Raw genomic sequence first — 22,248 nt, forward strand, 5'->3', positions numbered from 1 at the left:
GGAATTAATCTCAGAGCGCGGAATAAATGACGCTTAGACGGTAAAAAATTAATAATCCACCGTCGTTCGAAGGGCGCGATCACGCCGACGAATTCCTCGCGTACCGTGCGCGAAGCGGTGGCGCGCGATCAGGAGCACATCCTTCTTCTTCTACGCGCTCGGAGGATCTTCTCCGGCCGCGCAAGTGCAGGTTATGCGGTCGTGATCGCGGTGACCGCCACCAATCTACGCTCGTCGGGGGCGGTTCTCGGGTGTACCGAAAGGGGGTTGAACCAACCCTACGCGCGTCGCGTAGGGCGGTAGAAGGTACGGCTCGGCGAAAAAGCGAGAGCGCGACCACCGCGCAGCTGATAACAGTGCGATGGTGCGCGCCTGCCAGCCGCCGCCGGCGTTCCGGCGTTCCGGCGTTCAAATCACGAAGAACCGCGAGAGATCGGGCCGAATGCGCGATTCTATCTTCCCGATAACTGAAATCGCGCCCAAGTAAATCGGCTAAACATACCTCCGTCGCATCGGAAAAATTCGTTGACTGACGCGGATTTTATCGCGTTAACAGCTCATCCGAGTTCGAGTTATGATAGCGCGTCGAATCCGAGACTGCAGTATTTTCGAAGGTCGCACGTGGAGAAATTCCATCTAACGTCGGAGCTGCATTCTAAAGCTGCAAAGTGTTTCGCGAGAATTGCGGAAAAGTACAGACGTAACTTATCGAAACTTGGATTTCCGTTTGTGGATTCTGTGGAGAACGGAAAAATAAAGTAACGATGACGACGCGATCGTCGACCACTCGTCAACCACTTTGCGCGCTCCTCAGCAACGATGGAGCGCTCGGTGTTTCTTCACTCATCATGTCTTAATTTTATAGAACTCTTACGATCCGCTCGTGATCTGTCCGATCTTCACAGTAAATCGAAAATATATCAATCGTACGTACATTATGTACGTTGAAACGTGTTAAACGTGCAAAAAGGGTGGAAAAAATTCCTTTTAAAGGCAGTGTCATATCACGGAAATCTATAAAGATCGATCTACAATGTACGGTCTGTACAGAGCATGGTTCGGCGGTGGCACCGCCGCGAGCACCGGCTATCCATGTCTCCAGGACACGTTCTCGCCGCCCGATACGGTGGTGCGAGTCGGCAACGAGGGTGAGCACCAGTTCGTCGCACATAAGGGTGTACTCGCGGCCCACAGCGGTTACCTCAAGGCCCTGCTGACGAGCGCGGCACAGACGACGACGATGACTACGACGTCATCGTCGATGGCGACAGTGAATTCGCTCTACGATCCCGCCAACATCGCCGTCACGACCGCCAATGAGCAATCGCCGCGACCGGTCACCTCTGTGTCGGTCTCGTCCATCGGTAAATATATATGTGTGTCGTTCGACAAATCAAAAACACTGATTTTCACATTTCTTCGGACAGAGTCTCTACATTTTTTTATAATAAAATCTTTCGGTTAATAAAAAATATCCACTTTCTGTTATCGTAATTTTGAGGATTCGCCATTAGAATAGAAACGTTTATCACTATTTCTTTTATATGTAAAATATAAAATATGCAACAGAAAAATTGTTGAATTAATAACATGCGAATACTTAAAGGATTAAATATTTTCGTAACGTTGCACTGGCAACGTGAAGATAGATGCCCAACTATTATACTGAAAAGTTTATATTATGTGTAAAAAATTAATTGTTTTAAAAATGAAATTAGACGTTTGTATCTTAAGTTTGTTAATGTAAATTCTAATTAAAATTTTTTGAAATTTGTCTGCTATGATAATATAAAATATTCATTTACAGTATTCCGTGAAAAATTCAAGTTTTCTTTCCAGAAAAAAGTTTCTATCAATCGTTTCCTATCTTCCTATTTTCCGTCTTCCGACTTTTCGTCGCGGAACAGTATCCGTAGAACGCATTAAACATGACGATAATGCAAAATTCAGATTTTGTTTCGAAAAAACAGCATTTCGAGAAATACTTTCAAATAATAACAATCAACCGCCAGCGAGATGGAATAATTAACAAACTTTTATCGGTCGTGCGCCGCTGCTTTCAATCTCTCATTGGGATTTTCCAATAATTATCCAATTCAATCCAATCCAATCTGATAATTGGTTCACAAGCGTGGTGTAAGTCCACTTTTGCAGTTTTCGAAAACGGAACGCTTCACATTCGTGTCATCAATCGTACCTTCTCTACCTATCAAAGTAATTGCGACTGCACACTTACATCAAAATAATTTATGTCATATTCTAATTCATAACTTGTGAATTAAAATCTAATTAAAAACTAGATACCCTTCAGCATAATTGTTAATCCTCAAGTATTCGCGCGATGGAAAATTATATTAACGATCACTTCTCTCTCGGACTTGACGTCAAATTTTTCAAATTTCAAGTTATGACAATAGAATAGATGCAACATTTCTTATTTTTCCTTGTATCTTCATAAAATAAATACAAGCAAAAAAAGTGCTCGAGTATTATATCACGCCTTTGACAAATTAACGACGATCAACGGCAATTGACGAGCTTTCGGCTTTGATTTGATGTTAGGTGGAGAGGCTTTCGCCCCGCTGTTGAACTACATGTACACCGGCCGACTGGAGGTGACGCTGGACAACGTTTACAGTGTGCTGCTGGCAACGCATTTGCTGCACATGCCAGGTGCTCTCGAGCAATGCAGAGCCGCGCTGCTGAGGCTGCGAGCGCCGCCGCCGCTACCACCGCCGGTACCGACGTCCACGTCGACAACAAACGCGCCGCCGGGGAGCATCCTGAGACCCATACCGAGCAGGCTGGTGGTGGGCCCGCCGCTATGCTGGCCCCCGACGACGTCGCTCGCGTATCCGCCGACTGCACCGACGGCACCGGCCATGCCGCATCTGTCGATGCAGCCGTTGATGCAGCCGCCCGTCGTCATCGCAGCTCCGAGAGAGAAGCAAGAGCAGTGCGCGCATTATAGGTTCGCAGTGTGTGTGTGTGTGTGTTGAAATCTTTTCGCGAGCTTTGGTCTAACGTGTGTATGTGTTAAAAGAATAAAAAATTATAGTTGTTTAATTCTAGAAATTTCTAATTACTAATATATAACAGGATTAATAAAGATAAATTTTATAGAATTAATTTCATTAATCCTAATATATATAAGTAAACTTGAGTAATCTAATTTTCTCTCTTGTCGATGGAAGCATATGCAACACTAGCAGCTTGTCATGATTTTGTCATGATTTGTAAATTAATAATAAACTTCAATAGCAATATGACAAAATTAAGTAGAGTACAGCAATAATTATGAAATAATAATGTCGTTCGAAGAGCATTTAGATATTCAGAGATTTAAACATATTTAGAGATACCTAAGAAAAGACCAATAGAGAAATCAAGATATCCAAGGATCAATAAAGAAATACGTGAATGTTTGCAGCGTCGGTGAAGCGTCGAAGCTACCCGAGTCCTCGCCGACTTCGCACACCCATCACAAGCGTCAACGATTGAGCCGTCGTTCGAGAACACCGGAGATCGTTTCTACTGTATCCACCCTACCGTTCGTGGCCGCAGCCGCGGCCGCGTTCACTGCGTTCGCCGTGACGAACACAACGACGAACTCTACGACGAGAACATCATCGCCAGCGCGCTCCATTTCGCCCGCTCTGTCCTCCGTGTCGCGCACGAACTCGCCTATACCGCACCACAGCAACGACAAATCGGCAGAAGTTCGAGAGATTCAACGAGGAGAACAGGAAGTCGAAGTTTCTAGCAACGATCAGCAGCGCAAGATGTGCGCCACGGTATCCATTGATGATCGCAATCGCGGTAACAACAACAGCAATGTCGGAGCCATCGCCGAACACGATCGAGGTCGCTCGTCACGTCGCCGAGCTCGAGCCTCGAACGCGAAGGAGACCACCACCACCACCACCACCTCCTCCTCCTCATCCTCCTCCAAGAGCACTGTCTTCTCCGTGGTGTATGACATCGCATGCTGCGACGGACCGGTGCGCTTTCACCGAGTCCTGAATGAAAACTACTCGTCGACTACACCGCACGGGCCCAACATGCAAGCTCGCTCCCCGAGAAACTGTCAGCTACCGGAAGGCGAAGATTTGTCGAGTGAGAATGATGAGAACGGCGGGCCGGGGACGAGAGGAGGCAGCCTCGTGCACAGTCCCAGCAACGACTCGAGCAACGACGGCAGCAATGGCAATAGTGGCGGCTGCTACACCTGCGGTTACTGCAAGCACACCTTCAAATCGCAATACTGCTATAGGAAACACGCTAAGCGGCACTTGCTACCGACAAGAATCAACGAGGTGGCAACCGACGGTGGTGGTGGTGGTGGCGGCGGTGGTGGTAGTGGCGGCGGTGGCGGCGGTGGTGGTGGTGGTGGTGGTGGTGGTGGTAGTGGCGGCGGTGGCGGTGACGGTGGCGGTGCTAATCATGGACCGAGGGAAGACACTGCGCGAGGAAATAGACGAGAAGTTCGATTATTGGACTTGAACGTGCAGTATTATCCCTGCAAGATCTGCGGCTGCAAGTTCCCGAGCTACTACTTTGTTCACAAACACCGGAAGATGTGCCACGCGAACGAAGAAGAGAGGCCGGGCACCACGGACGCGAACGCGTCGAGTCGCGACGCGGACGCTTCGTCCACTCAGGACGCTCCGTGAAAGGACATGATTCTCTTTCTCTTTGCGGACAGGTAAGCGTTGAGATAATGTAATTATTCTTCAAACGGCTAAAGTTATATTCTTTGTGAGATAATTAGATCCTTGCAAAAGAAACGATTCATCATTCATTTAACGAAATGCGTTTGCAGCCCTTCTCTTTACTGTAATAATTTTTTAATGTTAATTAAATTCATAAACCGTAAAATATAGTGTGCAACTGCACTATATTTTTTTTTCCAATTTTCTCACATTTGTCAAGCCGTTTTCAAAATAACCAACACATGAAAAGCAACACTCTAATACAATTCTATTTCTTTCAGACTTTTCCCTCATCTGTCCCCAAATATTCATGGAAAGAACGAGAAGAGGGAAGATTCCGCTCAGCAAGAAGAGAAACAAGACTATCAAAGAACAAAATGGAATATCGATACTTGAATATTTAATTGTAAACAAACTAGATCGGCAAAGACTATTGTAGAATGCAACGAAATGAACATTATGCTTAACATTCGACATTAAAGCACGTTCTTACATTACCTCAGAAATGTATAAATCATTAGCCTAGCGTTAAACAGCGAGCAAGCCTAGCGAACAAGCGTTAAAGGAGAATTTATATAATTATTGATTGGTTTAGTGTTTTTAAGTAGACAGAGTAACTAATCGCGTTTCTCTCTCCTTATACGTATTCTTTAACGTACATCTTGATGTTACACACCGCAATGTTTTGCGCGTTGATGCATTCTCCGTGCATCAACAAATTGTACAAAAACCGATAGAAATTTGCGGCATAGTTATGTAGTCGATGTAAAGCAAATGCTAATTTCTCTATGTGAAGCGGAACAGCGCGTACACACAACTGTATTTAAACGTTAAATTTACCTGTAAAATTGAATCTAAAGTGAAATTTAAATCTCAATTCATTGCCGCTTTTCCATTCGTCTTGCACAGAAAAACTCCAGCCGCATGGAATCGTTCTTTATACTTGAATAATGTATAATATCTCGATAATTTTCTCCTGAATTTAAATAAGTACGCAACTTAATGCAAAATGTCCAATTTGCCGAAGACTATTCGTCATATTTACAGAAATAAACCACGAGAGACGAGAGATTATAATATTATTAAATATCCTGCCATTTCCATCGCCAAAGCAAACACAATGAAATTAATAAATCAATGGCGCTTTTCCGAAAGTGCATCGATGATGGGATGGATATGATAATTGAGAATGTTATTTCGCGTTATCTATATGTTGGATTAACCCTCTGAGACTTGGGATAATTTTAATAAATCACGCAGTATATCATTTATCTTCATTTTTTCTCTTCTCTCCATCGCTGTCAGTTACCTAATGTTCAATGCGCTCATATTGTTTCACAATGTAGTTTGCACAGATATAGTTTATCGATTGCAATTGTGCGCTACAATATGAATCCAACTGTCGGAATCAGAGCCATGAAGGACTGATGCGAAACGGAGGCGAGGAAATCAATTAGTTGCGTACTTACCGATGACGTCGATCGACGGTGCCTCCTCGTCGCTGGTCTCCATAGGGGTGTGATTCTCCTTCTTCTTATCCTTTATTCTGCCGCTAGCTCCCACGTTAGCGCCGCTGCTCCCCGTGTCCCTGCAACCCGGCTTCTTCTTGCTGGATTCCTTGAAGTCTGACTGGATGGTTGAAACGTTCGTCGCGTTAATGTTCAACGACGAGGCCGAGGACGAAGACAGTGCGCCTTTTCCTTCCATTCTGTAACAATATTAATGCATATAAATTCAATTCGCTTAAACAAATATAAATCATATATAATATAAACATTTCTCGTGTTGACAATAATCTGTTAATATTTTTATTTAATTCATACTTTTACTCTTCGGAAAATAAAACGCTACAATTTTTTGTCACGATAAAATCTGTGGAAACGCGTTGCATCCTCTAGATTAATTAATTGCCGATTGCGCGTGTAAGCCCTAAGAAGCGGCAGCAGTTCGATATTCATCGGACAGAATCACATTTCTAACAATCGAGTCAATTACAATGATGAGAGCCTACGTAAACATAATCCACTAGCCGGTAACCATTGATTAGCATTACAATCTGCTAATAATTGATCTCCTCCCCACCCCTGTTCAGCCACAGCCGCATCTCACTCCATCCCGTCACCCCCCTCCCCTCCCCAACTGACGCTTTTCGCGCTTCAACAACTCGCTTCTTCGGTGGTTCAATCACCGCGCAATCGCTCAAGAGATAGGCAGGTAAAACTTATCTCTATTAGTACAGCGCGGCAAAAAAATGGGCAGATTAAACTCTCTTTTGCGCGTAGTTTTGTAATATTCGTGCGCCACCGGGCGACGTATTGTAATCGTTAAATGGGTATTCGCGGGTCGTCTCTCCCACCATGGACAATATTGAGATTGGTTCGTCGGGAGTGGGGTATGTTTGCGGAATGAATATCTTCCGGCCGATGGATACGGTTCATTCAATCAGTCCGCGTATACGCTTTTATATAGATCAGAATCGGGACCAATTGGTATGTGCGTTTCGCAAAATGAGCCGCGCGAACTCTTTTTATTTCTTACTCGCGTATCAAAAATGATCAATATCGCGCTGCAAACGCTCGGGGGAAAAAAAAAAAAAAAAAAAGGAAAAAAACCGGAGTATATGATATTCGCGTGACAATTCAATCGGCGCCATACGTCAAAAGAACATCGATATGATTCTGAAACATTTTATATGCTATTTCAAGTGATTCCTACTGGATTGTATATAATTATTGTCGATATAAACGTGAATTATGTATTTATAAATTTTCGTTTAAAATAAAGAATAAATCTCACACGTACATTACTTTCACAACATCCTTCCCCGACGCCGTCTCCGATTGCGACTCTTCCTTCGAATCTTTCGCCTGAGTCTCCTTCGAATCGCCTTTATTCTCTTTGTTCTCCTTGCTCGCTTCTCTGGAATCCTTCGTGCTCGACGTCGTTGACGTCGCCGCGACGCTTAACGTCGCGGTGGTGTTCAGGACAGATGTCGTTGTCGTTGTCGTTGATGCGGTTATAGAATCCGTTACGCCCGACGTTATCGAGCTCATGGAAGTCGTCGTCGTCGTCACCGTTGTAGTAGTAACAGTTGTCGACGGCACGCTCGATGTAACCGTGGTGCTCGTTGTGGACGTAGACGTACTCGCCGCCGAACTATTCTGAGGATTCTCTTGAGTCTTTTGTTGCTGCTCCCGCTGCAATCTCGTCGTTACTCCTGTCGTTAAAATATCTATGGGTCCGATAGTCGAGTTGGTATTATTTACCTGAAACAATCGCAAGAAACGTGTTTTAATGCCATACAATTGGCAATGCAAATAAAATGCTTCATTTCCAAACGATTATCACAATTTAATTTAGTTAATGCAGCAATGTGGTAAAAGATTATAACTTTAGAAACTAACATTACAAATTCCAATACATTTCAGATACGTGTCAGTCAAGTATAATCACACTTACTTTATTATTCGGATTATTTCGAGAGCTACGGGTCCGCTGGCGCGATTTTCTTAAAAGTTGCTTATAATTTTCCGCTTTCTTAGTGAGGTAGTAGTGATGTACACAATCTGGAACGGACTTATGTTCTAACGATTGAGCTATCACTCCGAAATTTTTAGGGTGCTGAAGGTATTTTTCCTTGAACGACTCGTGTTCTACAGAACTCCACACGTTGATCAGTTTACGTTCACTATGCAGAGCTTCTAATTCCTCCGGTTGCAGTAATCCATTCCGATTCTGAAACGCAATCCTTCGTTGCTTCGCGTCTAATAAGAGAGGCGGTATGACTGCATACGAACGCATCTTCTTATCCTCCATCTGTCGAAACAAAATAATATCTATTAAATTATTTATTCGTGATGTAAACGCCAAAAATTGTTTTATCAATGTACTCTGCGCATACATTTCTTATTTTAAGAAAAATTTTGAGAATGTTATTTGTAAAAAAGTTGGCTGTACATTAATAAAACATATCGATATGTGCAAATGATGTTTTGTTTAAAATAAGACAAAAATTAATGTCTTTATATATGAGTGAAACAAATACGCATATGCATACCTATGAATAGTGAGATAAACACGTTTTAATACCCAATTAATGATTTGTAGCAATAGTTATGGATCTCATTTTCTTCTCACACTTTATATCACGCTAGTGTAATTTGAATTTATCGACATATAACACGATCCATAACTAATGTGTGATGTGAGGTAAGGCTGAAGGGAGCAAGTGCACGTTACTGACCTGACGGGCTTTAATGAAATTTTTTAAATCTTGCAATGTTTCTTCCTGGGGAATCAGAAAAGTTAAATATCTTCCATGAAGTATCATCAGAAAAAAAGTTTAGCAAAAATTAATAAAAAAAGAAGACGTGAAAAATCAAAATAAAAAATAAGAATGCTTTTTCAACGAAAAACAAATAAAACATCAATCAAAATGAAGATTTTCTGAAGAATAAAATTTTGTGTGATGTCGCCAATTGCAGAGATACGTTTTGCAAAAAAAATTTTTATTCAACACTGTAAATCTAAATTAGTTAAAACTTTATTATTCCGCGCATCTATTAGTCCGATGGTAACTTCCAATCATCTCCATCCAGTTTGCCATCCTTTTCCTGGTCCGCATACAGTAGAAGACCAAGAGAGAAAACAAATGTCTAAGATAGGAAGAAACTGTCAGTTACCATCCTCTGCTTATAATGAAGAAACAGACTCTTTTTACTCGTTTGATGCGACAATGGCGCTCTCACAGAATTGTTCTAGAGAAAACGAAAAAAGATGAGACAAATCAACCAAAAAAGCAGAAAAAAATACTATGATATTAACCTTTGCAGTGCCAAGAACGTAATGTCATTTGCAATTAATATCATTTACATATATTTCAAAACTTATAATAGTGTGAAAGTTATATCTGTTATTATCAGCACACACGACATTCAACTTAAATGTTTAATTATTAAGTGCTATTTTTTTCAGCTTAAAAGATATCTGTAGTTTTAGAAAAAATGTTATTATTTCTTGACGTAAAGTAAGAGATAACTAAAGTAAAACTTATAATAAATTAGATAAGAAAAATCTCTGATAAAAAATTAATTTAGAACTAATATTGACTAAATCCGTAAAAATGTCTTATATATTTATAAATTAATTTGTTCTTTCAAGCAATACTTAGAAATAGTTTTTCCCTTATCTCAACAGAAGGGAGATTTTCTCATCAAAATAATTTTTATTTTATTTTGTAAATTAATATTGCTGATTGACAAAAATAATATCTCTCGATTGAGTAAATCGTTTATAAATTCCCTTCTTCATTTCATTTCATCCAATCATCGGTAAAAACATTTGTCTGATTAACGTTAATTTAGTAACGTGCTTTTCTTTTACTTCTCCCTATACCATCTTCTTTATCCTCACCAACCAATAATTCCTTTTTTCGTAATGTGTGTCGCATTGCTTATTTCGCGACTGCTTCGATACTAATACAATCGCAATAACGCAATATACCTCTTGTTCTTGTAGACCGTCCATTATCTCTTCTAGATCGGCTTCACTCTTGATGCGAGCACCAACTCTGTTGAAACGCTCTTTGTCTTCTCTCTGTTTTCGTAACTCCGGGAACACCTTCTCGAAGAACTCACGATTCTTCGTGTCCTTCGATTTTCTTTTCTGCGTTCCCTCCAACCGTTCAACCTTACGATGCCATTCCTGCACCAAAATGGCATACGTTTGCGATTGTTGCCGATGGATGGATGAGCGATCGGAGTGTTGTCTCCGAAGCCACGCTATGAGTCTCGCTCGCATACACGCCTGATGCCGCGTTCGATTCTCCTGGTATATACTCGTATCCGACGGTTGATTGTACAAAGGTAGTTCCACTTTGGAGCCCAATCTTTCCAAAAGTCTGTGAGCTTCCTCTGCTTTTCGCTGTTAATAAAAATATGTCGAATTAAAAATCAATTCGTCAATTGTTGTTCATCTAATTTTTTGTACACTTTATACACTAATATTCTGATGATACAAATATAAAAAACATATTGATACACTGAGAGAAAGAAAAACATAAAATGACGTTTAAATTTGATTTTATATAATTTGAATATAGTTTACCCTGTTTTCAGCATAAATTTTTTGCGCCATTGATTGATGCTTTGGTTGCAACTGTTCCTCAACGTTACGTTTGAGACCCGCTTCCAGAGGCTTACTCGCTGTTTCTTCCAATTCTTTCGTTCTTTTCCGCAACATGTTCAACTGACTCTCTCTTTTAGCAATTTCTCTATCAACCTTAGCAATTTGTTGCAAAAGATCGTCCTTGGTACTTTTAAACTGCGCATCCTCCTGCGTATTGGGTTCTGGAAGTGTAGGCGAAATAGCTTCCGTTTGCGGCGTGTACGCACCCACGGCAGGCTGCTCCTAGCCAAAATTCGTCATATCATACCGTGTCTAACTTATTTCTACAATATTTTTCATTGCCTCTTATTTAATACATACAGGATGATTCACAAATGCACGTAATCTATTTCGTTCGTTTCAATGTAGATTTAGTTGTTAAAATATTAATGCATTTTCATGAATTATCCTCTATTTAAATATATGTATACCGATTTATCAATTATTCTCAGAGAAAATAATATAATTTTAATGTATAATAATTCTCTCGGTTATATAAAGATCATCTCTCTCGACTATGAGATAGACTGTGGTCGCCACACCCACCCTGGTGTCTATCCTGAGTGGTTGTTGCAACTGCACGACGTGTTGCTGTTCCTGCTTGCCGCCGCAGGGATCCGCGGGCGACAAGCTTTGACAACGCGACTGTGGTTGCGATTGCAACTGTTGCACCTGCTGATGCGGCTGGCCCAAACGGATCTTCTTGAAAGGTGGCGCATCCTGCTGCAGACTGGCCATATCGACGGCGGTGCGACTGCAATACAGTTCCGGTTGGACGAGCGTGAGGCCTACCCGCGACGGGTTGTTCCTTGCCGTCACCACCGTCACATGCTGCTGATAATCCGATGCGACAGCAGCGGCGGTGGGTGACGGTGCCGCCGTCACTGTCGAGCCATGGTGCGGTAAGAGAGATATTTTCGGTCGATCGGGGGCTCTGCCGTTGGCTCCCATAGTGCTGTACTCGGCTGCAGCCACTACACCGACTCCGGCAACACTACCGACCTGTGATAGAGGACTGCTACTCGCGCTGATAGCGATTCTCTCGTTAACCTGAAAAGAAAACATTACTGTTAGAAGTCTGTTCCATCTCTCTTTTCCATCTCTCTTCCTCTTTTTCTGTTCTTTCATCATCGTCTTACTTGTTCCTTGCTATAGGAATTCAATTTATCTCTCTCTCTCTCTCTCTCTCCCTCTCTATTTCTCCACTGTAACCTTCTCGCTGCGAAACTATTTCAGGAAAATCGATGACCCGGTTCAAGAAAGCACGCGGTACCGATATACTCCGCGACCGCTACTACTCTCTGTCCCCTACGTCTCCCGCGCTCCGTAATCATCTGTTTTAACTTTTTCCCCCTTTACTTCCACCGGCAGTTACGGGCTTCATCGCTGCCCATTCGCTCATCCAAGTTCGTCCCGCGCAGCTAAGGTAAGTTCGTAGTCTCTCTCTCTCTCGACTGTATCCCGTAATGACTATGTAAAAATCATTCTATAAGCTATGACATGCGAAACAGCTAAATATGCGACTCGAAATGTACGTAAGAAACAAACAAAATAACGAGAGATGCGATTGTCTGTGTGTGTGTGTGTGTGTGTGTGTGCGTGCGCGCGCGTACAATCCGTGCATATATGTATAGACTGAGTAGGCGCGACTGTAACTTTCACCCGCCCACTCGCATAAGTGCTACGAGCTAAATATGATAATGTCCGTTAGAACTGTGTTATGCCGTAGATTTAACTTGATTTAAGACACAAGAGACTTCTCATGAAAATGTATACCGCACAATCGAAATTGAGTAACGTACTTATAAACGTGTCTAAAAATTCCTGAATAAATTTCCAAAAATTTTGGTACTCTATGAAGCAAGAAATATCTTTTTCATGAAAATTCCACGTCGTAAATAATTGGTTATGTTGCAAATCGCATTACTATTCGCCTAAATGTACATATAGATACTCTACGTATTTCATTTTAATTAATTTGACTTTTTTTTACAATATCGTATTCAAAAGATAATTTTAATTATACAACTTTTACGGTTTCATCATACGGATACTTTATTGGCGTATCGAACACCATTGTAAAATACAGTACATCGTCTGGTAAGAATATCGTTCAGCTCATCAATTCTGTGCTAATAATGACATGTCGTATTTAAAACTGCAGAGCGTCAACGCGCGCGCGCGCGCGCGCGTATTGTTAAAAGGGAGGAAAAAGGTGGAGGGCCGATAGTCGGTGAAAGTCAAGGACAGGGCCGACCGATATAGCATGCGTGCGAATGCGTTGCGCGATGCGTGTCCCGATTATACTCCGGAGCCCGATGCTACGAATTAATATTGATCTCTATTCCGACGCTCCCACGCGTACAGCGACGTGACGCATCTCGTTTACCGATGCACCGCTTGTTACAATTAAGGAATCGCTCCTTTGAATAATTTCAGATTAACCCAAATAGCAGCGATTATGCCAGTTCTAATTACGAAACAAAGTAAATTAATTTTTTTTCAACGACTATAAATTTTCCAAAGATTCTTAAGTAAGAATTGATAAAATAAAACAAATTAGAATTTTCCATTAGATATTTCAACGTAATCAAACGTTGAGATGTTAGAGAGAGAAAACGATTATTCGGGTCAGCGGAGGTCTTAATTTAAGGAAATCAATTGCAAGCGAAACGGAAGCGTAAAAATATTCCAGTTGACATGTCCGAGAATAAAGACTTTATAAAAGAATCAAAGTCAAAGTAGTCCTCTAGTTGTCCCTTTTCTTAACATTCAAATGTCCTGTCATTGAAAATAACAATCTTTGAATCTTCCTCTTCGAGACATAAGATAATACTTGCCCAACTTGTTTCTATTTTTGCTCTTTTATTACAATCCCACGGCAATGTTCGTGACAAAAAAAGAATCGTTGCCGCTACCCGGGCGTATTTACATGACCGTGACCGTACGATGCGTCGCGACGTCATATCAAAGACCGAGACGATGGATGGAGAAGACTCGGAGAACGTTACGCACGCGCGCGCGTGTGGTACACATGGAAATACTCCATGGTTCACACCATGGAAATACCTACATTCGTGGTGCCGGCGCGATACGCGTCTCTCGAAGAATAGGCAGTCCCGGTGAGCGGCGGCGGCGGCGTTTGGCTGGCGATGACAGTTTGTTGGTTCGCAGAGGGTGCGGTAGCGGGCGCGGGTACGGGTACGGATGCAGCCGGCGACGATGACGCGGTGGTGACGACCGCCGCTACCGCCGACGTCGACACCGAGGTCGGTGGATAGGGATGGATGTACCGGAGACCGCCGGGCATCGGCACGGCGACGTAGGAAGCACCGCCGCTGCCGCCGCTACTGCCAGCACTGCCACCACCGCCACCACCGCCGCCACCACCGCTACCGCCGCCGCCGCCGCTGCCGCCGCCACCGCTGCTGGTGTTGCTCGCACCGCTGTTGTTCGCACTGCTGTTGTTTACACCACTGCCGCTTCCCGCTGTAGCCGACAAAACGTTCGAAACGCCAACTACACCGCTGCTCCCGCTGCTCGTCGCCGTGCTGACTCCACCAGCGACGACGGCGGGGCCACCCGCGGTTGCCGCGGCGGCCGCTGCCGCTGCCGCCGCGGACGACGCCGCTGCGCCACCCTGCACGTACGTCGCTCCCGTTCCTACCGTTCTCGGAGACACCGGGCTGCTACTCTTGATGTTGACATAGCTCTGCGTCGGCCTGTAAAAATTCGATTGCGTTAGAAAACACATTCAATTGCGTTTGAAAACACATTAAAATACACTACATTAGAAGAGTATGTATGTCACAAGTATGAAATTTGTTATTCCAACTATTTTTCTCCAAATTGTCAGACGCGACTAGAAAAGGATTGATCAAGTTATACGCGCAACCATAATTTTGACTTGTTAATTAATAACTCGAGTCATTCTGTTATTCAATTGGTAACTTATTTTCCACGAAATAATATCTGAAATTATAAAAGCACAGGCAAATGTTAAAGAGAGACACATATATTGCGATAATGAACTTGGTTTGCAAACTTAAGCCTTCCACGAATAGATGGGCTGATATGATACTCTGCAGTTGGCAACTAAATGATAGAGTCGCGCATTTGATGATATCACTATATCCGAAGGTCGCGTTTCAATTTTTTCCATATGTATTAAGGGTAATGATAACACTTGTCTCTAAAAAGATACAGTAGCGAAATATATCAAATTTGATAAATAAAACCACTTGATAGTTTTTGAAATAAGAAAGTTCCTTAAATCTTCTGTCTCTCTCTGATTCAATTATATTATTTCATTTACACTGTATGTTAAAGATTCTTGAATTTTTTAATATAACCGGCAATAAAGAGTTTTCATTGTTGGTTCAATTTATATTCTTGAGAGAACAAACTCTAGAATTTATTTCTGAAAAATATTCACCCAATATTTGAAACAAAAAATATATGTAAATATTAAATGATTAAAATTCATATGGATATATGTATATATATATATATATATATATATATATATATATATATATATATATATACGCAAGCTCGTCGAGCTTGTTATCGAAAGCGTCGCAGCGATTTGTTTATCGGCTCGTGTGTCACCGGCACACGTCATGCACACGGCTGATCCAATTTGACTGGATTAGAAGAAAAAGAAAACTGTCAAGCATATACGATTGACAGCGACCTAAACAACTTTATATACCCGATCAATACCCATCAGTCTCTTTTTTATCGGATCACATTTACGATTCCATCGAGGTTTCCGATTCTTTTTCCGAGGACAGTCGCTAGTCTGTCATCCGAAACATTAAACTAAATATTTCTTTTTAATTTCTCTTTATTCCGTATATTTCATCGATTAATTCCACACCGTGCTCTCTCCCTTCGACCAATAAATTTAGGAATATGAAATAACTCATACAAAAGTGTCAAAAAATGCTTTGCGCTGTTCCGCATTTGCATTGAACTCAATTGTCATGCTGCTTTCGGTAAGACTGGTGTGTTATTGACATGAATAAAAAATATATACGACCGTGCGATAACAAAAGCTGTTTAATACCGGTGGATTAATGTCGAAGCTCGCGATGTACAGATTCATTCTGAGCAAAACTCGGTAGGGATATTTTGTGTTGAATTTTGGAGTCAATTTAACAAAAATTTGATTAGATATCAGCTTTATTCGCAATTCTTTCATTAAATTAAAGAACTTAAATTTAAAAAACACGATAAAAATGTTATTTATCTTTCATTTTTTTGTAACACACTCATTTTCAATAAAAGAGAAAAAACTGTTTGGTATAATAATGCATTTCGCATAAATTTAATAATCTATTATTTTAGAATCACCTTGTATATTGGCGCGCTCGCACTGTTTCGTCACATCTCCTCCACAAACTAAAATCGTATCACTTAAGCGGCCTTAACGTCGCGGACGCGAATAGCTCTCGTCGAGAGAGAGAGAGAGAGAGAGAGAGAGAGAGAGAGAAAGAGAGAGAAAGAAGTCCGAATTGTGACAATAGTTTAAATATGCACTTTGCTTTAATTCGCCTGGCGACGATAGCGACTTGATCTTCGTCAGCTCATTAACTCGTTCGATGCTCACGCGGATAACGGTGCTTTCCGACAAGATTTCTCGAACGTATCGCGTATCTCATCAAAACCTGGCAATAGCACGACGTTAAATTCGCTCTGCGAGTACATCACTCAATATGCGGAAACTCTGCATTATAATCCGGAAGCAAGCAAAATTGAAAATGTAAAATTACAGTGCAGTAAAAAAGATAACAAGTGAATACAATAAAGCTGAAGATATATTCGAGTATACAAAATACATTTAATATTTATATATTCTATTTTATCGAATTTAATTGATATATATTTATATTCATATATCTTGCATATAAATCTATGTTTTATGTATTTTTTAAATTAGATACTAGAGCGCTTTGAAAAGATAGGATTCAGCCGAATCCTCGTTAAAAAAAAATCTCCAATTAACGGGTGAATCGATAGATCTAGTTAACTCGGAATAAAAAACGTGATTGCAAAAATTGCAATCTCGCCGCTTCCATTCTCCCCGCCAAGCGTGGTTATAAATTTAATTGAACTAATTTGCGATCCCGACGAAATCAACCGTCGGACATTAAGTGCGATCGATACGCTCGGGCGTATTAATATTAGAGAAAGAGCGCACGGTCTATCCCACTAAATGTGATTTTCTCAACAAACATAACGTGCCACATCAATCAAGTAAAAACGGCGAATTGCCGGCGTTACTGTCGTTATTAAGCCGTCGCGTATCGGCAAAGATTATTAATGTTCGTGTTATTTTAATAACACGAAGCTGGAAGGCTAAGATCGCATATTATTCAACTTGAACAGCTCTCTTATTCCGGCTAAAATCTGTGATGCGTGGAAAGTGTTCGTTGGACACTACCACCTGTCCTAGATAACACAGTTATAATGGTACATTTGTCAAGTTTCGTTAAGTAGAAATAGATTTCGGATTCGATACGTTCGGGACGGATCGATATGTTTCGGGTTAAACGCCCAGCGAAGACCGTTATACTTCTCCGCTGAACGGTCGCGACTCGTTTCCGCGCAAATAAATGATGCTCGCGTCTTGCAACGGCCTCGTTCCTGACATCTCGCCTCTCTTTCTCGTGTATTTCTGGCCCCGAAGGTTTCCATCGATCGCACGCGGGAAAAGCGAGTCATCGGCCTGACCCGCGACACTCGTGAGAAATTATCGACATTCGCGCGGCCGATATAGCACGGATCCGAAAGCCTGGATGATTCGTTTCGGTTTCACAAACATCAAAGTTTCGTAATAATAAAACTCATAATCCGTTTGTTTCGAGAACGGCAAAATAAAATAATGAAATAATTCTTTCGTTTTGGAGGCAATAAAAATGTTTCATAGAAATATAGATATAATTTAACGTGTTATCGATTTTCGCATTCAATAGACATTTTCCATTATATTGTACTCTAGAATTCTATATAAAATGGAAGAAACTCCACGAAGCAAACGCAATTCCATTTCACTAGGCCAATTAAGTTGATTCAACCTGCCAGCACGGATTACCGCTACAAACGCGGTCCATGCTCCGCAACCATTGCGCTCGCTTCTCTCCCGTTCAGCGCATCCCAACGAACGCATCTCAAGTCGTCTCGCGAAAGCGTGTCTCGATTTTGCATACGATTGCAAGTCCACTGTTACGCGCAGTCGTTCGAAATTAGATCTAGGTGAAGGGAGAGGCTCTGTGAAATAAGACGGACGAAAGAGGGAAATACATACCGAAAGAGAAAGAGAAGGAGAGTATGATCCAGAGAAAAGGCGAAGAAGAAATTATGGGTAGCCGCGAGCAGCCGAATAGCTGTGGCCAAACGCGTGACGCGTCGAAAATACGATTCGCGCCGGAATAGTTACCGTACCGCGGCAACGTACTCGCGACGGGCGACGACATTTCGGCGGCGGAAGTGCACCACACGTGGCAGAATTCGCTGCGCATGCGTTGTTATACGGAGAAGCTTTCAGAGCTACTCCAAGAGAGAGGGAGGGAAAGAGAAGAGACGAAGAAGGCGACGGCGCGCGGTAAGCACGATTCCGCGTGTCGGTGCCGATGCGACGGACGTCGAGAGTAGCCACGCGCAGGCGTACCTCTCCCGCCGGAAGGGTGAATGTTCCTGGTCGTTCGGCTCTCGAGAATACGGCGTTGCCATGCCGCGCTCTGTTGCCGGGTCGCACGCGGTGGAGCCTATCAAACATCGAAGCCGAGGCCGGGAGACTCTCCCGCCCGCGCGCTGCTTCGCGCTACTTGCTAACGGATTACGGTGGAAGGTTAATCGGTGACGGACGAGAGTTTGTTGTTCAACCGCGCAATTGCCGCTGCTTTTGTTTTCTCCCTTTTTTTCGCCCGACAATGCGAAACGAAAGATAGATGAGGTCTTTGTCCGAAACCCCCGTCCCTCGATACACACACATATGTATACCTTCGATCATACCTTGCGCGAATTTCCCAAGGAATCCATAAGAAATGCATATCACGAGAAGCCATATTGTAAGAAAGGCACAAATATTGGACGGGTTTACGAACGAGCGACCGTTGGCGCTTTCAAGATAAGCCATAGCGCGTCATATGCGAGACGAAAAAAAAGACGTACCTTTCAAATATAGCCAGACGCAGTCAACACACAGCGGAGCAAACAATAGGCGCGTTTCTTACGCAGCGTTGCGAATACTTGTAGAGGCGAACTGCATTTAGCAACGCGTTGCGATCAAAGTGAAGCATATCGCAGAAACGGAGCGACCAAATATCGCGACATATAAATGCATGTTTTTGCGATACGAGCATCAAGTATTTTTCACCTTGCACTTCACATTTGTACGTTCTCCATGTATAATGCTCGAAAGAAATTGTCTAGTGCATACACCATATGTGATATATATATATCAGCAAAAAATTTTAATTTCTTCGCAACTGAATGTAGTACGAAATAATTTGGAGATAGCAAGACATTAATTAAAAAATTCTAAAAAAATATTTATGTTGGCAAAAATTTAAAAAATGTCCAGAAAACACATCTCATTAAGTTCAATGCGAAATGTAATTATACAATTAACCTCAAGACTCGATTATCACGATGTTTAATATTTAAATTTGCGAATATATGTACATAATATATTTGCAGTAATGTTAGCGTCAAAAATAAAAAAGCGCTTCCGTGTATGGCTTGGAATCATTTCTCAGCCTCGTAGAAGAGAGTAGAATTACACACCCGCACAAGGGAGATCGGTCGTCGTAAACGTACGGACGTGAAATAGAGCGGACCATTCGTACATCCGAAACGCTCTTACTATACTGGAAACTCTACCTACATACTTGGTCGAACAAAGAGATACACGCGATGCACCGCGTACGATCGATAACGTAATGCACGAGCGAATTTTTCGCGAAATCGAAAAGGTGCGAAGTGAAAGTAAATATCGCGATTCTATTCTAAAAAAAAAAAAAAAAAAAAAAAAAAAACAAATCCTGTTTTTCTCTAATTAATAGATGTTAAAATTGTAGAATGTTTTCAACAATATCATCACATTTTTAAAGGATCTGTAAGTTAGCATTGTAGAAGTTGTTTCACTTAATACAAAATAGAAACGTTATAAAAATACAAATATAATGAAATATTAGTATTTACGTGTTTTTTTAATTATTTGCGTGTTATTTGCAACTCCTAAAAAATAGAAAGTTCTTTCTCACTGAGTCATTTTGGAGAAGAAAATGAAAAAGAAAATATAAAATTAAATATCATTAATCGATAATCCATTTGGAGAATTTTAGGCTTTTTAACAAATATCCATATTAGATGTTTGATCAGAAAATACTTAACCAGAAACATAAAGCATTAAATGAGACTCCTATATACGTTGCTATATATATTGCTACACACACACACACACGCTTGTACAAAGAAAATTTAATGGAGTGTGAAAGAAAAAGTTGCTAGCAAAATTCTAAAAACTATGCGTTCTTCTTTACTTGAAAGTCTGAAATTCTTTATGTATTCTAATCTCCCCTCGCTTCGATTTACATCTTTCTCGGACGTCATTTCAGAAAAAGGTATCCTGTTAGGCGAGCAAGAGTCGACAGCAAGTTGCTATAGTCTAATCATTTTCACGCCTCTGGGCGGGCCTTGGCGGCATCATGGTAACGTTACTCTGTCCGTCGTTTCCTCGACGACGCCGAGGGGTCCGGGCGATCGAAATCGGCATTCGCTCGACGACCGATGGCTCTTCCTCGACTATGGGCTCTCGATGACGTAACGGTCACTGACCCCCTCCCACCTCTAACTAAGCCCTCTTCTTCCCTCCTTCCTCTGCCTTTCCTCACACTCCCGGTGCTTCTACTCCCCCACCAGTGCCGTGTCATCTATTCTTTCTCTCCCTCTGACGAGTGATGCGCGCGCGATATAGCGTTCGTTATATATGCGTGCATAGGTCAGCACACGAAGAGGAAAGCGGCTGCGACAGTGATGCGCGTGTATGCGAATCCGCCGCGGCACGCATACGGCGAATATAACGCGCGGTGGCATGGACACGTCGTCGTCGTCGTCGTCGTCGTCGTCGTTGTCGTCCACGATGATGCCGACGCTGCGGACGTTTCACTTTACGACGAATCATGTTTCGACTTCTTTTCGTGTCCACAGTACTGACGTACAAATAAAACGAAACAGATGCTAATGTTCCTACTTAAGACTCCTATTTGCCTCACTGCAGCTATGTTGAATTATGATATTAGAATTAAAAAATTGTGTGAATTTTTCTGTAACGTCAACATTAATTTTTCGTATGCCACAACTCGTGTTCCGATAACACTCCCACTTTCATGAGCTTATATTAGTAAATGCGTATAAAATGCAATGTACATGTGTCCTACATCTCCAGCGAATGTGAAAACCTTGTAACAGCTGATCGAGATTTACCGTTACTTATTAGCAAACCGAAAAAGAAGTTTTCGGTGTATTTTACAAATCGAACGTCAGTATGGACATGTGAAAAACTGTATACAATAGAATTCAATGACTGCGATAGAAAGACCAAGAGCCTTTATTTCTGAATAGAAAGATCTGATGATCTTGTGTATCTAAGCTACAAAATTTTCTACATTTTCAAAAATTTCTGGAGTTGCCAATTAATTATTATGTCGATTTCAATTCATGAAAAAACTATGACATATTGCACGAGGAAAAAGATTAAAATATATGACGAAAACTTGGGATTGTGGGATTCTCGTCAGAGAATATTTAATAATATTTGCGACTAACGCGTCGATAATACTTATATGATGTATTTCAGACAAGCGTATATGTCATCGTTCAAGCTCAAGTTCGGATGCATCGATCCTGCACATGCAGCATTCCAAATACGATATGTAATTCGAATTCCACGAATACATCACTACGCGCCAACACTTTGCTTTTAAAGCACTTATTAAAAACGGATAATAAATGTGCCGCGCTAAGATGTAGTGAAAATGTTTGGTCTTTAAATATAAAATTTCTTACATATTTTCTCGCTTTTATTATAGTTGCGTAACATGTGCGTATGAATTATCTTGTACAATTTCATTTATGAATTTCAAGTAGACGCTGTTGAATGTCAGAGAGAATCCAGAGCATAAAATCAACTGCTATTATTATATTATCTATAATTTGAGAAAGAAAATGTTTTTCATATAAATAATTCGTTATTAATTTATCCATAACTTGACAGCAAGTTCCAGACGCGTTTCTTGAGAACGACGACAAGTGCAAAGGATTGACACATTGCGAGCAAATTTGTGGAGAGATCTCGATAATG

General features: G+C 41.6%; 2 protein-coding genes across 18 annotated transcripts in view; one reads left to right on the top strand and one right to left on the bottom strand.

The window, feature by feature from the left end:
* Positions 1–22,248, bottom strand: part of Smr (Smrter) — a 90,928-nt gene that overhangs the window by 19,660 nt on the left and 49,020 nt on the right. For 16 of the 17 annotated variants that reach the window (XR_010891120.1, XR_010891121.1, XM_067358716.1 and 13 more), the window contains 8 exons: positions 13,951–14,599; positions 11,424–11,927; positions 10,818–11,114; positions 10,215–10,634; positions 8,956–9,000; positions 8,172–8,528; positions 7,515–7,978; positions 6,182–6,420 (listed from right to left, as the gene is read on the bottom strand). Coding sequence is in view for 15 of the 17 variants with exons in the window: in XM_067358716.1 (XP_067214817.1) it covers positions 6,182–6,420; positions 7,515–7,978; positions 8,172–8,528; positions 8,956–9,000; positions 10,215–10,634; positions 10,818–11,114; positions 11,424–11,927; positions 13,951–14,599 (2,975 nt within the window). In the remaining 2 variants the exon portion in view is untranslated. The remainder of the gene's footprint in view (positions 1–6,181; positions 6,421–7,514; positions 7,979–8,171; positions 8,529–8,955; positions 9,001–10,214; positions 10,635–10,817; positions 11,115–11,423; positions 11,928–13,950; positions 14,600–22,248) is intronic. The other variant, XM_067358724.1, reaches the window with a different exon arrangement.
* Positions 399–5,209, top strand: LOC105673521 (MHC class II regulatory factor RFX1). The gene is made up of 4 exons (XM_067358735.1): positions 399–1,364; positions 2,563–2,971; positions 3,431–4,705; positions 4,994–5,209. The coding sequence occupies exons 1-3, from the start codon at positions 1,034–1,036 to the stop codon at positions 4,671–4,673; spliced, it is 1,983 nt and encodes a 660-aa protein (XP_067214836.1). The 5' UTR covers positions 399–1,033; the 3' UTR covers positions 4,674–4,705; positions 4,994–5,209.

Source organism: Linepithema humile, chromosome 7 (genome assembly GCF_040581485.1).
Source record: "Linepithema humile isolate Giens D197 chromosome 7, Lhum_UNIL_v1.0, whole genome shotgun sequence".
Taxonomy (NCBI): Eukaryota; Metazoa; Arthropoda; class Insecta; order Hymenoptera; family Formicidae; genus Linepithema; species Linepithema humile.

Coding starts and splice junctions, on each gene's coding strand:
- LOC105673521 (XM_067358735.1), top strand. CDS start 1,034: ATGTACGGTCTGTACAGAGCATGGTTCGGCGGTGGCACCGCCGCGAGC. Junction 1,365..2,562: donor TGTGTCGGTCTCGTCCATCG/GTAAATATATAT, acceptor ATTTGATGTTAG/GTGGAGAGGCTTTCGCCCCG. Junction 2,972..3,430: donor GAGCAGTGCGCGCATTATAG/GTTCGCAGTGTG, acceptor GAATGTTTGCAG/CGTCGGTGAAGCGTCGAAGC.